The 15000-nt window shown below is 46.9% G+C and overlaps 1 protein-coding gene across 1 annotated transcript in view; it reads right to left on the bottom strand.

Annotated features, from left to right (window-relative positions):
* man1a1 (mannosidase, alpha, class 1A, member 1) overlaps positions 1–15000 on the bottom strand; it is a 151881-nt gene that overhangs the window by 62381 nt on the left and 74500 nt on the right. Inside the window, exons 3-4 of the mRNA XM_084453651.1 lie at positions 14694–14809; positions 2890–2970 (exon numbers count right to left, since the gene is read on the bottom strand). Coding sequence (XP_084309777.1) covers positions 2890–2970; positions 14694–14809 — 197 coding nt within the window. The remainder of the gene's footprint in view (positions 1–2889; positions 2971–14693; positions 14810–15000) is intronic.

Here is a 15000-nt window from a genome sequence, read left to right as displayed (position 1 = left end):
GGGACCCGCCCCCCATCCACACACAACACCGTCTGACCACTTCAATCCGCCACCTCTCTCTCCCTCTCTCTCTCCCTTCCTCTCACTCTCTCCCTCCCTCCCTCCCTCTCTCTATCTCTCTCTTCCTCTCCCTCCCTCTCACTCTCTCCCTCCCTCCCTCTCTCTATCTCTCCCTTCCTCTCCCTCCCTCTCACTCTCTCCCTCCCTCCCTCCCTCTCTCTATCTCTCTCTTCCTCTCCCTCCCTCTCACTCACTCTCTCCCTCCCTCCCTCTCTCTATCTCTCCCTTCCTCTCCCTCCCTCCCTCCCTCCCTCTCACTCTCTCCCTCCCTCCCTCCCTCCCTCTCACTCTTTCCCTCTCTCCCTTCCTCTCCCTCCCTCCCTCCCTCCCTCCCTCCCTCCCTCCCTCTCTTTCCCTCTCTCCCTTCCTCTCCCTCCATCCATCTCACTCTCTCCCTCCCTCCCTCCCTCCCTTCCTCCCTCCCTCTCTCTCTCTCTCTCTCTCTCTCCCTTCCTCTCCCTCCCTCTCACTCTCTCCCTCCCTCCCTCTCACTCTCTCCCTCCCTCTCTCCCTTCCTCCCTCTCTCTCTCCCTCTCTCTCTCTCTCTCCCTCCCTCGGTCCCCCTCTCTCTCCAAGCCTCATGTACTAACAAAAGAGTGATAAATCCACAAGGAAGCATCATTAGAATGTGTTTTCCTGTGTGGAGCTGCTTAGTGATGCCGTCTGCACTGCCGCTACTCAACCCCAATCTCATCTTCATGCTACAGGTCACAAATCACATTCAGTCAAATGGAAGTGCAAGTACAAGGTCTCATTACAATGAATTACAATGGGATCTTGTTCTCAAGACACACACACACACACACACACACAGTACAAACACAAACGCGCCAGGCAGTGCCTGTTCCAGCATTGTGTGCAGAATAATTTCCACTCTCTCCTCCGTCAATCAGCACAGGGGAAGCCGGGCCTGATACAGCCCTCCAATCAGCACAGCAGAGGGGAAACTGCTGACCAATCAGCACAGCACGGGGGAAACGGCCCCATCTGTTGTTGACATGTTGAATCTTGAACTAAAACTACTTAAAACTGCCTTGGCTGCCTTTTAGGGTGCAGGTGTCCCCACACAGCCGGAGCAGATTTAGTGGCTTATCTCTCTCTCTCTCTCTCTCTCTCTCTCTCTCTCTCTCTTTATCTATCTATCTCTCTCTCTTTATCTATCTATCTCTATCTCTCTCTCTCTCTGTCGCTCTGCAGTGAGCCTCATTCATATAAAATTCTTATAAATGAGATAATTGTTGTGAAATATATGATGTGCAGGGATCATCTGATTGATTTATGGCTTCAGGGATACAGGGGAGAGATTGAGAGAAAACGAGAGATGGGGAGAGAGAAAAGCAATAGTGCAATATTTTTTATTAAAAACTACTCTCAAACTCCCATACTGTGTTAGAGGTTTGTACTCATCTATTCTGAAGACAGACAGTGTTCCCAGTCTGGATACATCCTCTCAGCCAGCTAGATATTACACTGGAGTGGAGATGAGATGAGAGGGAGAGAAAGGAAATGGAGAGTCGAGGGGAGAGGAGAGTTGAGAGGAGAGTTGAGGGAAGAAGACACGTCTCTCCATGACGCAGGGAGGAGGGGCGGGGACCTTTCACTGACCCCCGCAAGGTCTTCCGGCACCTTGTTCATTCTTATGCTGATCTCGACGCACTTGCAAATGGCGTTTCTGTACTTTGGCTGCTGCTGCAGTTCCTCTGTTAATGGAAGCGACTTAGCTAGGAAGACAGGGTCACTTCCTCCATTAAGAGCATCTCACAGATGACCACAGATGGACTGATGAGCCGCTGTGACCTGACTGAGTGGTGGGGATTCTACTGTGGAGCCACCGAGAAAGCAGCCCTGGCTTTTTCAAACTGGTCGTTTTATCTGCGACATCGACTGATCGTCCAGCCACTCGCCACGGGCGCCTCGGCAAAAACAACTTCCGCTGACTGGATGGAGAGATAGAGGGATGGAGAGATAGAGGGATGGAGAGATAGCGGGATGGAGAGCGATAGAGAGATACAGAGAGAGATACAGAGAGAGAGTACCTTGGCAGGCCGAGGATAGCTGGAGCGGGAAAAAGCTTTGAGTCCAGCCGCCCTGGAGAGAATAAGGATGAAGGGGAGGAGAGGAGAGGAAGAGAGGAACCTCCCGCAGAACCCTGAGTTGGCGGCAGAGAGAGAGAGAGAGAGAGAGAGAGAGGGAGAGAGAGAGAGAGAGAGAGAGAGAGAGAGAGAGAGAGAGAGAGAGAGGGAGAGACAGAGGATAGCTGGGCAGAAGGAGGGAGGGATCTCTTCTCTGGAGGAAACGGGAGATGTGGCTCCCTGGGGAGGGAGGGGGGGGGGCGTTATTTCCCCAAGTCGTTTCAACACTACTGCGTTTATATTACCAGACCCTGTGAGTCATCACGCTGAGAGAGAGACGGAGAGAGAGAGAGAGTCAGTGACAGAGAGGAGAGTGAGAGCGAATGAGAGAGAGGGAGTGAGAGAGAGAGAGAAAGTGAGGGAGGGAGAGAGAGACAGAGAGAGAGAGGGGGGGGAGACAGAGAGGGAGAGTGCATGCTTTTCTCAGGTAAAATGATCTCCAGGAGACGTTTCAGGTTCAGTCTGCACACGTGTTCCACACAGCAACTACCAACCACCTAGGGAACAAGCACCTTGGAACCCTGCACCGCCACAAGACTGTGTTAGCCTGAAAAAGCCCAAGTCTTACCTCAGCCACACGTCAGCCTGTCTTCACCATCACAAGCACTGTTCGCACCGCCTCCTCCATTGGAACAGCATCAGTATCCACTATCCAGTGTTGTGTGTTATTATGTTGTTGTTGTTGTTGTGTACATACCTCTTTACCAGACAGGTAGTAGGCAGACAGCAGACCTCCGACGAACCTGATGTTCACCTCAAACACTGACACCTCGGCATTCTGGGAGTGGGAGAGAAAGAGGGGGGGGGGGGGAGAGAGAGAGAGAGAGAGAGAGATGGCGTGGGTGGAGAGAGAGAAACATGGTTAGTAGGCTGGTTCACCAGGTTGCAGACAGTAGGCAGAACAAACTGGAGAATACCCTTATGTCTACCACACACACACACAACACACACACACACACACACACACACACACACACACACACACACACACACACACACACACACACACACACACACACACACACACCAGAGAGTATGATTCCTGTAGTGCTGATCATCATTCCAGTCAGAAAGATGGATGTGATAACTCTGCTGTAATCCCAATCCCCCGGGTTTAAACAGCATATTAAACACCACAGACAAACAGGTGATCAAATACAACACGGTTTTAAGGTTTCGTTTATTTTTAGAGATAAATAAACCTGTCTGCGTTTAAGAGCAGCGTCGATTGTCACAGTATATTCACCTAATTGGTGACATGACCGTTCTGCTATAAAGAACTGGATGACCAATAACTTCCTTCAGCTCAATCCTGACAAGACCAAGGTTCTTATCATTGGTTCAGAGAATGCCACCGCTGAAGCTGCTCAATGTATGGGACCCCTCTCAACAACTGTACAGTCTGAGCTAAGAAATTGTGGTTATTTTTGATCAGGCAATGCACTTTGATCATATCAAGTCACTGGCCCGAAATAGCTTTTTCCATCTTTAATGGAATAATATTGCTAAAATCCATTTTGTGGTGTCCCAAGTGGAGCTGGAAATGATTATTCATGCATTTTTCTATGTCGTTTGGGCTACTGTTATTCCCTTTTCACCTGCCTCAGCAAGGTATCCCTGCATCGTCTACAAATGGCCCAAAACGCTGCTCTAAGGCTGCTGACGAGGTCCAGAAAGTCCTGTCGCATCACTCCCATCCTACCACTCCATATACTGGCTCCCCGTCAATTTTAGGATCCAGTTTAAGGTACCATCACTTTAAGAGCTCTGCATGGTCTGGCACCTGTGTGCATCTGTGACCTGCTCCACCTCTTCATCACAAGCAGGTCTCTCAGGCCGTGTGACCAGGGCCCGCTGGTCGTCCCCCAGCTCAAGGCTAAAGACTAAAGGTGACCGAGCCTTCGAATTTGTGGCTCCTAGGCTGTGGAACGCCCTTCCACTGGACCTACGTTCTGTGGCTTCTGGTGACTCTTTTAAAAGTCAGCTAAAGACTTGTCTGTTCAGACTAGCCTTTGTCTAGCCTCCTGTGGCTTTTATGTGTTTCTTTGCCCTTGCTTTTACTGTTTTTGTGCTTTTTGCCATTGTTTTTATTTATTGATGTTTTGTGAAGCACTTTGTGACTCCTGTCTGTGAAAGGTGCTATATAATGCACATACGTACTTACCTGATATTCATATATATATATATATATATATATATATATATATATATATATATATATATATATACACCAGAGAGCCAGGATAAGAATAAAAGCAAGCAATATTATCAGAAGGAGGTTCGCGCCCCAAACAACAATTCCTGACACACTAATCAGCCGGTCTCCTGGCTGTGTTGATAAGAGTGTCAGTAATGTCTATTTCCCGAGGTAGAAACACAAGCAATTACCTCTTGGCCGATCAGCTGTGCGGGCAGCCAAGGCGTAACCGTTTACGACCGCTTAGACGGTTCTGTTGTTGTGAAATAAACAACGGACTAGGGAATATAAAAAACATGTGTCAACTCAATATCCATTCAGCTCCCAGTTGAATAGCTGCATCTCTCAGGTGTTTCTCACACACATTCTCACACGCGCGCACAGCGCTCTCTAAAGCAGTCAGGGTTAGGGTTAGAGCCTTTGCGTTTGACTGACATTGTCCGCCTAAGCAGAGCCAGCTGGGCCGGAGAGATAGAGCTAAGCTGCTCTCAGAAAACACCGGAGAAAACCAGTGACAAACGGCAGCCTGGATAAACAGCCTCTATTACGGCTGCCTCCTAATTAAAACTCATCTGTTCTCCCCACCGAAGAAACTTCCCCGGCCGAAAATTCACACTTTGTAAAACATACATTTGTATCCCTTAGACTGGTGATTATCAGGGGGTGTCAGAGAGGGATGGAGACAGGTGAGAGGCACTGTAGTGGGGGCAGCCATCTTTCATTAGGGAGAGTGGGACCCTCTGAGTGGGGAAGGAGAGGAGAGGAGAGAAGGGGAAGAAAGAGGAGAGAAAGAGTAGGAGAGGAGAGAAAGAGAAGGAGTGGAGAGGGGAGGAGGAGAGGAAAGAAGGAGGAGAAGGAGTCAGGGAAAGGAGAGGAGAGAAGAGAAGAGAAGGAGGAGAGGGAGAGGAAAGAAAAAGAAAGAGATGGAGTGGAGGGGGGGGAGAAAGAGGAGGAGAGGAGAGGGGAGGAGGAGAGGAAAGAAGGAGTAGGAGAAGGGGACGGAAAGGAGAGGGGAGGGGAGGAGAGAAGGAGGAATAGGAGAGAGGAGAGGAGTAGGAGTGGAGAGGGGAGGGGAGGAGGAGGAGTTGGAGAAGGGGAGAAGGAGAAGGAGAGGAGGACAAGAGAGAATTTTCCATTTCAATTTCTAGTTTATTTGAAAAGGGACAATGCATATCAATTAACAACAAATGAAAATGTGCCAGATTTCGACAGGAGGCTAATTTTTCATCTGTGGTCCCTGGCCAAGATGCTATAAAAAGGCATCCTGTAATGACAATGAAGCTGGAGTAGGAGAGGAAGGAGAGAGGAGGAGAGGAGAGGAGAGGAGAGGAGAGGAGAGGAGAGGAGAGGAGAGGAGAGGAGAGGAGAGGAGAGGAGAGGAGAGGAGAGGAGAGGAGAGGAGAGGAGGGGGCCTGTATGTGGAGAATCAGCCAGCAGACGTCTCTGTGCGACTCTGGACAACATCCAAACCTGCCACTGCAGTGAGGGCTGAGCTGTGCAGTCTGTGGATTGATCATTATACTGATACTGAAGAGACTGCTGTGTGTAGCTGAAGCTGGGCTAGGCTGCTGTCCTCGCTACTCAACATACAAGAACCGTGGGGACTTTCATTTCATGTTCTCTCCCTTTCTCCCTCAATCTTCATCAAACTATGTGATATGATTCACTTCCAAGGCTAACTACCTGTCCAGGATATGAATCATAGAGTATGTCTGGAACTGTCTCTAATACTTTACCCAGAGTCTCTTTCTGTCTAGTCTGACTCACAGGATGTAGGTTGGAGATTAGGCTAGGCGAGACTACTTTCTAGCTATCTGACCCAGAGTCTCTCTATATCTGACCAGTCTCTCTGTCTGACCCAGAGTCTCTCTCTCTCTCTCTCTGCTGAGTCTCTCTCTCTGAGGACACAGCAGCACACATCTGGTGGGGGAGTGAGAGAGAGCGAGCGAGAGAGAGAGAGAGAGAGAGGGAGAGAGAGAGAGAGAACTACAGTATGAAAGATGTTTGAGTTTGGGGCCGCCGAAACCGGAGTGAACTGGATGGAGGTCCCTCTGCTGTAGGTAGGTAGTGTAGCTATGGAGGCTAAGTCTTGTTTGTGCTAGGAATCAAGTGCTGTTTATGTAACTGTTGAAGATATTTACTATAGAGAAAGGGAACACAGAGAGATCTAAATTAGCAGCACGTCTAATTAATTCTACAGCAGATGTGATGTCACATTAATATTAACAGCAGCACCTTGAGACACACATGAGCACGTACACACACACACACACACACACACACACACACACACACACACACACACAGTAATTAGGCAGGGGGGCTGGGCCAGCTACAGCTGGTGTGTATGTGTATGTGCGTGTTTGTGTGTGTGTGATGTTTTCATAGAAGCCTGTGGTAGATCCCGCTCTACACAGACACATCAATGCATCATTACTTTATCTTGTTCACTTGTTAACACTGCGCAGTATCACCTCTTCAGTTAACACTGTGGTGTTCAGTATCACCTCTTCAGTTAAGTTGTGGTGTTCAGTATCAGCTCATCAGTTAACACTGTGGTGTTCAGTATCAGCTCATCAGTTAACACTGTGGTGTTCAGTATCAGCTCATCAGTTAACACTGTGGTGTTCAGTATCAGCTCATCAGTTAACACTGTGGTGTTGTTTTAAGACTCTCGTCACAGCTCTGAGCATGTGCAGTACTAAACAGGTCAGTACTAAATCTGCAGTGATCTCACGATTAGATGAAATTGCAATTATCAACATCAATATTCTCAACGATTCTCAACTGTCTTAGATTCTATGTGATAAATGCAATTTTAAATTATGTTTCCCCCATTTGACTGCAATAGCAGTTGAATACGCTAACAAAATAGTTCCCAACTTCCTAATAAAAAATAGAACAGAGATCCTGCACCCTCATTCTGCATATTGCATTACCTTTTATTTGTCACATGAAATGTTGCTGCCGGCTCCAAGATTATGCTACAGATAAACTCTTATACTTAATTATTCAATGGAATAAAGTTGGAATTGATTGATTAATCAACCAACCAACCAATCAACCAATCAATCAATCAATCAATCAACCAACCAATCAATCAATCAATCAATCAATCAATCAATCTACCAATCAATCAATCAATCCCAACTGTATTCCATTCATGTTCAAACGGACGGTGAGAGCACTCCACTAATGTTCGGTCAGGTTCACTTCCTACTACTCCTCACAGAAAGGAGCATGAAGTCATTGCCAGGGTGAGGGGTTATACACACATGGACCCGACGGTCATTAATAAATGTTTTGCGTTATTGTCTTGTATGTAAATATCAAAGGACCATGTTGGAAATAAGTGTTTACACTTTCACATGTCATCCCTTGGATTACTGTTTTTACTCAATCCATAAATTAACTCAATCAATCGATCAATCAATCAATCAATCAATCAATCAATCATGCATCACACTGCCTCTGCACAGCTTGTTCTAAGCCCACAGTGTTCTTCCAAACACGTTTGTTTCATTAACTTTTTTATGCCTTAACTAAGGCAAGATTATTCCATCTCAGAAGTATTAATCGTAAATCATTAACTGATAGCTCACACTACGAATTACATTTTTAGTGAGCGTGAAACTGTCTTTTAATAGCCTGGAGCAATATCCCATTAAATCCAGGCCTGATTTCCGCCGGAGGAAACGTTGGTGGGCAAGCTCGAATTTAAACTCCAAATGATTCATCATTTAAGCTCCTTCTAAGCTCAGTAAATCTGTTTAATGATTCAGCTACTTCAACCGAGCTGGGAGGGGCGTTCTGATTGGCTCAAGTGTGGCCGTGCGTCCGATGCTGATTCGATATTCAGCGCGCTGAATCGACCTTTGCTGGTAAGCTCCGAAGCTAGTCAAGGAGGTATTCCCACCCGACTGAGCCCATCCACCGGTAGGCCCCCAGCTGTTTTCAGCCGACTTGGCGTGATTTGGGCTTCAGGCGACAGGGCTGTACTGCACTACGTCGTCTGGGAGGGGCCAGCAGAAACCAACGTCTTTTTCCTGAACCGTCAAGAGATCTGGCCCTCTCGTTCTCCTCAGTGTGATAGAGGGAACAAGGAGAAAATGGAATATTGGTATTTATATCCTCTGGCAGTGTTCTCTCTCGTCAGTCCACTGGTGTGTATGTGTGTGTGTGTGTGTGTGTGTGTGTGTGTGTGTTCCAGTAGTGAAAGGTTATGTAGCTGGCTCTCGAAGAGTAAGCCAGGCCCATAATTACACATGCACGCATGCATGGACACACACACACACACACACACGCACACACACACACACACACACACACACACACACACACACACACACACACACACACACACACACACACACACACAGTCATTATACAGCCTGTAGCTACTGCTGTACGTCTGTCTACTGGCCCCCAGTCCTGCTCTAGACCTAGGCCTGTACATCTCCCTCTGGTTCTATAGATCTAATGTAGATCTCCCTCTCTCGGGTTAGTAGGTCTACTGTAGACTCTCTCTCTCTCTCTCTCAGACAGACAGATATCTTGCTGGACTCTGACTGATAGAAGAGACAGGCAGACAGACAGGCAGACAGGCAGACAGACAGGCAGACAGGCAGACAGATATCTTGCTGGACTCTGACAGACAGACAGACAGGCAGACAGACTGACAGATATCTTGCTGGACTCTGACTGATAGAAAGACAGACAGACAGGCAGAGAGACAGAGGAGCACAGGATTCAGGAAAGGCTGAGATGAGCTCAGTCTTTCTCTTTCACACCACGCCTACTTCTACCCGCCCCCCCCCCCCCAAACAATACACAGAGGAGGGGTGGAGGGATGGAGGGGACAGGGAGGGATGGGGAGAGGAGGGAGGGAGGGAGGGATGGAGAGAGAGAGAGAGAGAGAGAGAGAGAGAGAGAGAGAGAGAGAGAGAGCATATTCAAGTGCGATTCACTGGGGCTTTATAGCCTGGATAGCTGGAGGCCGGTCGGGCAAAATCCTTTCAATTAAAAGCTAGTTAATACTGGTTGGAGCTCGGTAAGAGCTACCCCGCCTCCGCTTCCCACTCTCTCCTCCTCTGTAAAAGCAGGATGGACAATAATTTAGTAGTTCTAGTTCTCGGGGGAGGAGGGGATAATGAACATGGGTCTGAGAGAGAGAGAGAGGGAGGAGAGAATGAGAGTCAACGTCAAAGGCGAGGAGACGAGGTGTGTTTTTACCTTCTTTCTCCATTCAATTTCTCCATTCAGCTCAAAGGGCCTTTATTGGCACGGGAAGCATACATTTACATTGCCGAAACAAGCAGCTCTCTCTCTCTCTCTCTCCTCCTCCTTTTCTCTTCTCGTACCAAACATTCCCGTCGCACGCACGGTCACGGCCGTCGGGAGGTGCGGAAAAGCTCTTGCAAACAGCATCACTTTTCAATGACTCATCACCTCGCGCCCCGCCCGGCGGCGTGGCGTAGCTAGCTCACCCAGGCTGCGTCCACTGGATTTCCCTCAATCCGCCAATGAATTAATGGTAAAAACAAACAAAAAACACCATGTCAGGGGAGATACGGGACGGTTCAGTGGTCCGCACATTTAAAAAGTGCACCGGCTGCAGTGTGGCGTCTCCCCTCCCCTCCACGCGCAGCGCCGGGCGTGCGATCAAGCGTCCCTGAATGGGGAGAGAGGAGGGAGGAGGGAGGGCCACGTCCGGAAATCGAGGCTGAAGCCCATTTAAGGTAAAATGTGAAATCAAAGTTTGAAAGCGTGGCGAGAAGTCATTAGTAGAGTTAGGGAAGACTTGGTCAGTGGAGCGGAATGCGCTGAGGTAAGGTAAATATGTAGATTACATTAGGGTTGATCAAGTATAACTGAGAGAGGAGAGAGAGAAAGAGAGAGAGTGTGTGTGTGTGTGTTAGAGAGAGAGAGAGTGTGTGTGTGTGTGTGTGTGTGTGTTAGAAAGAGAGAGAGAGAGAGAGAGACAGAGAGAGAGAGAGAGAGAGAGAGTTAGTGATTGGGAATATGTAAATAGAGTTTGAGAAACACAAAGAGAGTGAAGCAGGTGTAGGATGGGAATACTAACATGTATCATTTCATTCCGATAGAGCAGGAGGCTGATTCCCTGTAGACTGTGTAGACAGTAGTACTCTGCACCACAGACAACTTCAGCACCTCCTCTCTTCAGAAGACAGGGTGCAACTGAGGACCTGGACTCATCTGGGATCCATCTAAAAGGCTTCCATTTCAAGGATGTGACACTATTCAAGAGGTTTTAAAACATTCTCTCCAGTAGTATTATAAGCTCTGTCTTGCAAAGTCCAGTATAGGTATTAACTTCATTAACACAGAATTAAGGTAATACATTTAAAATGATTCTGTCAGCGTCTATTCGAAATCTTCCCCCTGCCCTGAGTTTTTGTAAATATCTGAGCCACACATCTACGCCGTCGTGATTACAACATGTGGATTAGAAAAGGCTTTCTTTTATTATTTTTTTTGAACCTCAAACACGGTCACCCACTTCAACCGCCCAAGCAACGGCGTTTGTACGTTGGTACCCAGCGGTAACCTACGCAGGCGTGAATGTCGGCCGCCTGTCCTCTGAATGAGGCAAATAGGATTCTATAGACATTCAGTTGAATGAAACAGGCAAGGTAGGGTACTCAGTAGGCATGTGCACGATTAACCGAGTACTCGAGTACCCTAGTAGGCGATCTGCTAGTCAGAAAATAAACACTACTCGGTTAATACAATAATACAATAGGCTGTACAATATGGCATGTTTGGCTGTGAAAGCGCGCATTTCTGAGCACCTGCGCTCCGGCTTTTTTGAAAACATTGCCATCTCAACTTTTCAGAAAGGTGCTGCCAACGTCACTGCGGCTCTTTCAGGCAACCAATGATCTGATATTAGATAGGGCATGACTCGTCAGCTGTCTGGGGATCCCGGGGGAACCCCTGCCTGGCTATTAAACAGAATATCTGAAAGTGCACCAATCGTAAGAATAATAAATGCAGCCAAGCTGTCAGGGGTAGTGATGACTGATTACTAGTTGACTACAGTCTAGCCAGCTAACTAGTTACGTTTTAAAAGCTATATTTATCTACATGGACACAGTTATTGGGTGCAAAGTTACGTGGTCACGAAACTAGCAATAATTAGCCCATGGGCTTGCTAATGCTAGCTGTCCATGGTTCCGTGTTCCATACTGTTGAGCATTTTCGGATCATACTACACCGTGGTTTTGAATAGTGTTAACACATTTTTTGGATCGAGCCTCGGACTTTCTAACCTGTTACAGCGTAGGTAGCCTAGAGAACTAGTCAGTATAGCCTATATATATGCCACTTCATTTGTTTTGTTTTGACAGACGTACAGTACATACGTACGGCAGTGCATCCACATTAAAAGGCTGCGTTTTTCGATTCCGATAGCTTCATGAAACTTGGTTGTGGGTTATTCAATCTGATGGTAAGTAATGCATCCAACCACACATCAGTTTATTTGCAAGGACATGGAAGAGACATGAAAGCACCGCCACGGTAATGACAGCGAAGAAAAAACTTTTTCCCCTCCGAGGGGCCGGGGTTTAATGCGCTCTGTCTGGACAGTATATTTTTTTGAGTAATCGGTTACTCGAGTAGGGTCAGGTTAGGTTACTCGGTTTTAAAATTAGTCGAAATTCCCATCTCTAGTACTCAGACTCCGGAATCACTCTCCTCCTAAATCATTTCATTCACGTTTCCAGAATCCATGTTTATCGTAAGATGGCTTGACACACACGCGCGAGAAAATAAATTCAGGTCGTTTGGAGGCTATACTCTATATTGAGTAGTATATGAGCAGTGAACCGAATGGCAGGCCGGCAGGAGAAGACGGGTCCAGAGGGCTTATTGGCAATTCCGCACAACCCGGAGTGTGGAGAGTGTGATGGAGGCGTCAGACGTGGAATCCTAAATTGATTCCGAGGCGGAGACGGAACACGGCCCACTCGCATATGGGGCAGCGGGACCCAGGCGTCGCGCAAAGTCGAGAAGTCAGACGCCTTGATTGTTTTCTGCCCTTGGTGGATATGAATGTACCGACACACGTCACAGACACTAGTGCAGTAATGACACAGGATTGCGTCGTCAAAGCAGCCTCCACATTCCTAGCACCCCTACACTTTTATATGTATGAATCTCACTGCATATTTGATCAATAACATACTTTGACTTTGACATGACGGATAGATTTGTGGTCTACTTCATTTATCCCAGAGCTATGCTAAGCTGAGCTACAGCATGTGGTATTGATATGGAGATTTGATGAGCCACGGAACAGTAGGACAATAGGACCTGACGCCGAAAGATATTAGAGTGTGTGCTTTAGTGGTTGTATCAAGAAAGCTCTGTGGCCCTATTGTTATGGAGATCCGTTTACTGTTGAGAATAGAGCACTTTACTGTGAAACACAAACACACACACACACACACACACACCTTGTGCAGCTTGAACCTTAAGAGTCTTCTATTCAACAACTGTCAGAAATTGGGTGCGAAATTGTATTTTTTTCAAAACACATTGCTAGCGAACAAGAGAAAGTGTTTTGCCCAACTGATTGAAGTCTGAGTGACAGGTGCGTAGGTGGAGTACATACTAAGAGGAGAGAGAAACACCTGCACAGTCTTCACTGGCTCAGTTGAATCTCCCTTTAATTACACAACGACCTTCTTCAGGTATATCAAACAGGTCAAGACAGGTCAGGCTTGACTTTGTTCACTAAGTGCAAAAAAAAAGAGACATACTCCCTAAAGTAAAAACCTCTTAAACACCCTGCATGACAGGCAGCGTGAAACAAGCGCACCTTGAGTTGAAAAGAAAGCAAGGTCGGGTGTATTTCCTCCTTTCATATACTGCGAGGTGGCTGCCTTGCTGTTACTCCAGGCCGCGTTGCAGATTCTAATGAAAAACCATGCTAATTGAAGCCTTTTTATTGATGCATGAAAAAGGCTCATCCATCAGGCCCCTACCGGTAGAGAGCTTGGAGACAAACTTTATTGATTCTGGTGATCATAGTTGATTTTCAATCACAATCCGAATTATGAAAATATTTTTCTTAAATTCCATTGACTTTGACTGGAGGAATGGAGCAATTTTGAACATTTTAAAGAAGGCGAAATACTGTTTGAAATTCTCACGGTTAGTAGGTTATTACTGTAAAGACACAAGTTTTTGTTTTGATAACTTCAGCTTCGTAGTAATTAGTAGAAAATCCGGTCTATGGGAGTTTACATTGAAACTCCTCTCCGATAGGAACAAATCCGCTAGGGACGTATGTTTTCACTTTCCCTCCCTATTGGCTGTATATCTGATGATACAACTTAATTTGCATTCATCATTTTATTAGTTATGATTCATAACATACAATATAATATTGTATATGTTAATAATGAGTCCCAAATGGCACTATGAAGCATGTCAGCCTCAGCAACAGGGTAGCGGAGTGACAACTGAGGGAGAGTCTGAGGAAAGAATAGCCGCCTGATCAGCCAAGATGAGACTGACTACAGGAGTCGCTGGAAAGACTCTACGAGACCCGCGGCAGACATTTTAAATGCTCTGACGCAGGCTGTGACATTTGCAGGTTAGGTGGCATCATGCCCCGTCAGCGTGTTTGCTGTAATCTCGCATATAAATATATTGTTTTCGTTTAAGTGGTTCTCTAACTTACAAATGTAGTGAAACCTGTTGATTTGCCCAACCAAAATGGGTCACTGGTGGTGGGTCAAGGAGGGGGACCGGCAGTGTGCTCAGATCCAAGGACAAGTTGCCACCTTGTACCAATTTTCTCTTAGGAAAAACAAACCCTGATGGTGTTTATCAGAGAGTCACCTTGAGCAGCTGAGACCCGTTCTGCTGATTACTATGCCAGATAAACATTCCTCTCTCCATCTGTCCTCCATCGCTCCTTGTTCACATCAGAGGACTGAGGCACACGTGTTCACTCATTCTACCATGGTAGAGGCTACTTCCCATCAACGCAGAGACCGTTCACGGGTAAGGTTAGGGTTAGGGTTAGGGTTGGGGTTAAGGTTAGGGTTAGGTTTAGGGTTAGGGTTTGGCCGACCTCTGCGTTTATGGGAACTAGCCACTACCATTCTACCCCACCCTGGTCCTGTTACCTTTCCAATTCTACAAGCTACCATTCTAATCCCACGTCATTTAAACTGTGGCCTTTTTTCCCGTTCCATTTTCACTCTTAAAGTGAACATATTCTATTCCTTTCTGATTCTAGAAGGTTCTGGCTCCGAGGTGTCTCTTACCACGTTGAAGTCGAGGTTCTTCTCCACCCACTCCGTGGCCTGGTTGAAGTCGTCGTACATCTCCATGATGTAGAGGGTGTCCAGCGCGTCCACGATGGTGGCTCCTTTTATACTGCCTGAAGAGACAGACAACAGCACAGAGACGTTATACTACCTGAAGAGACAGACAGCAACACACACACACACACACACACACACAGACTATACACTACCTGTAGAGACAGACAACAACAACACGCACACAAACATATACACATGATGGTGGCTCCTTTTATACTGCGTAAAGAGACAGACAGCAACATACAGA

Source organism: Borostomias antarcticus (assembly GCF_949987555.1).
Source record: "Borostomias antarcticus genome assembly, chromosome: 19".
NCBI lineage: Eukaryota > Metazoa > Chordata > Actinopteri > Stomiiformes > Stomiidae > Borostomias > Borostomias antarcticus.
The sequence above is the reverse complement of the archived record's forward strand: the minus strand, read 5'-3'. Positions and strand labels throughout refer to the sequence as shown.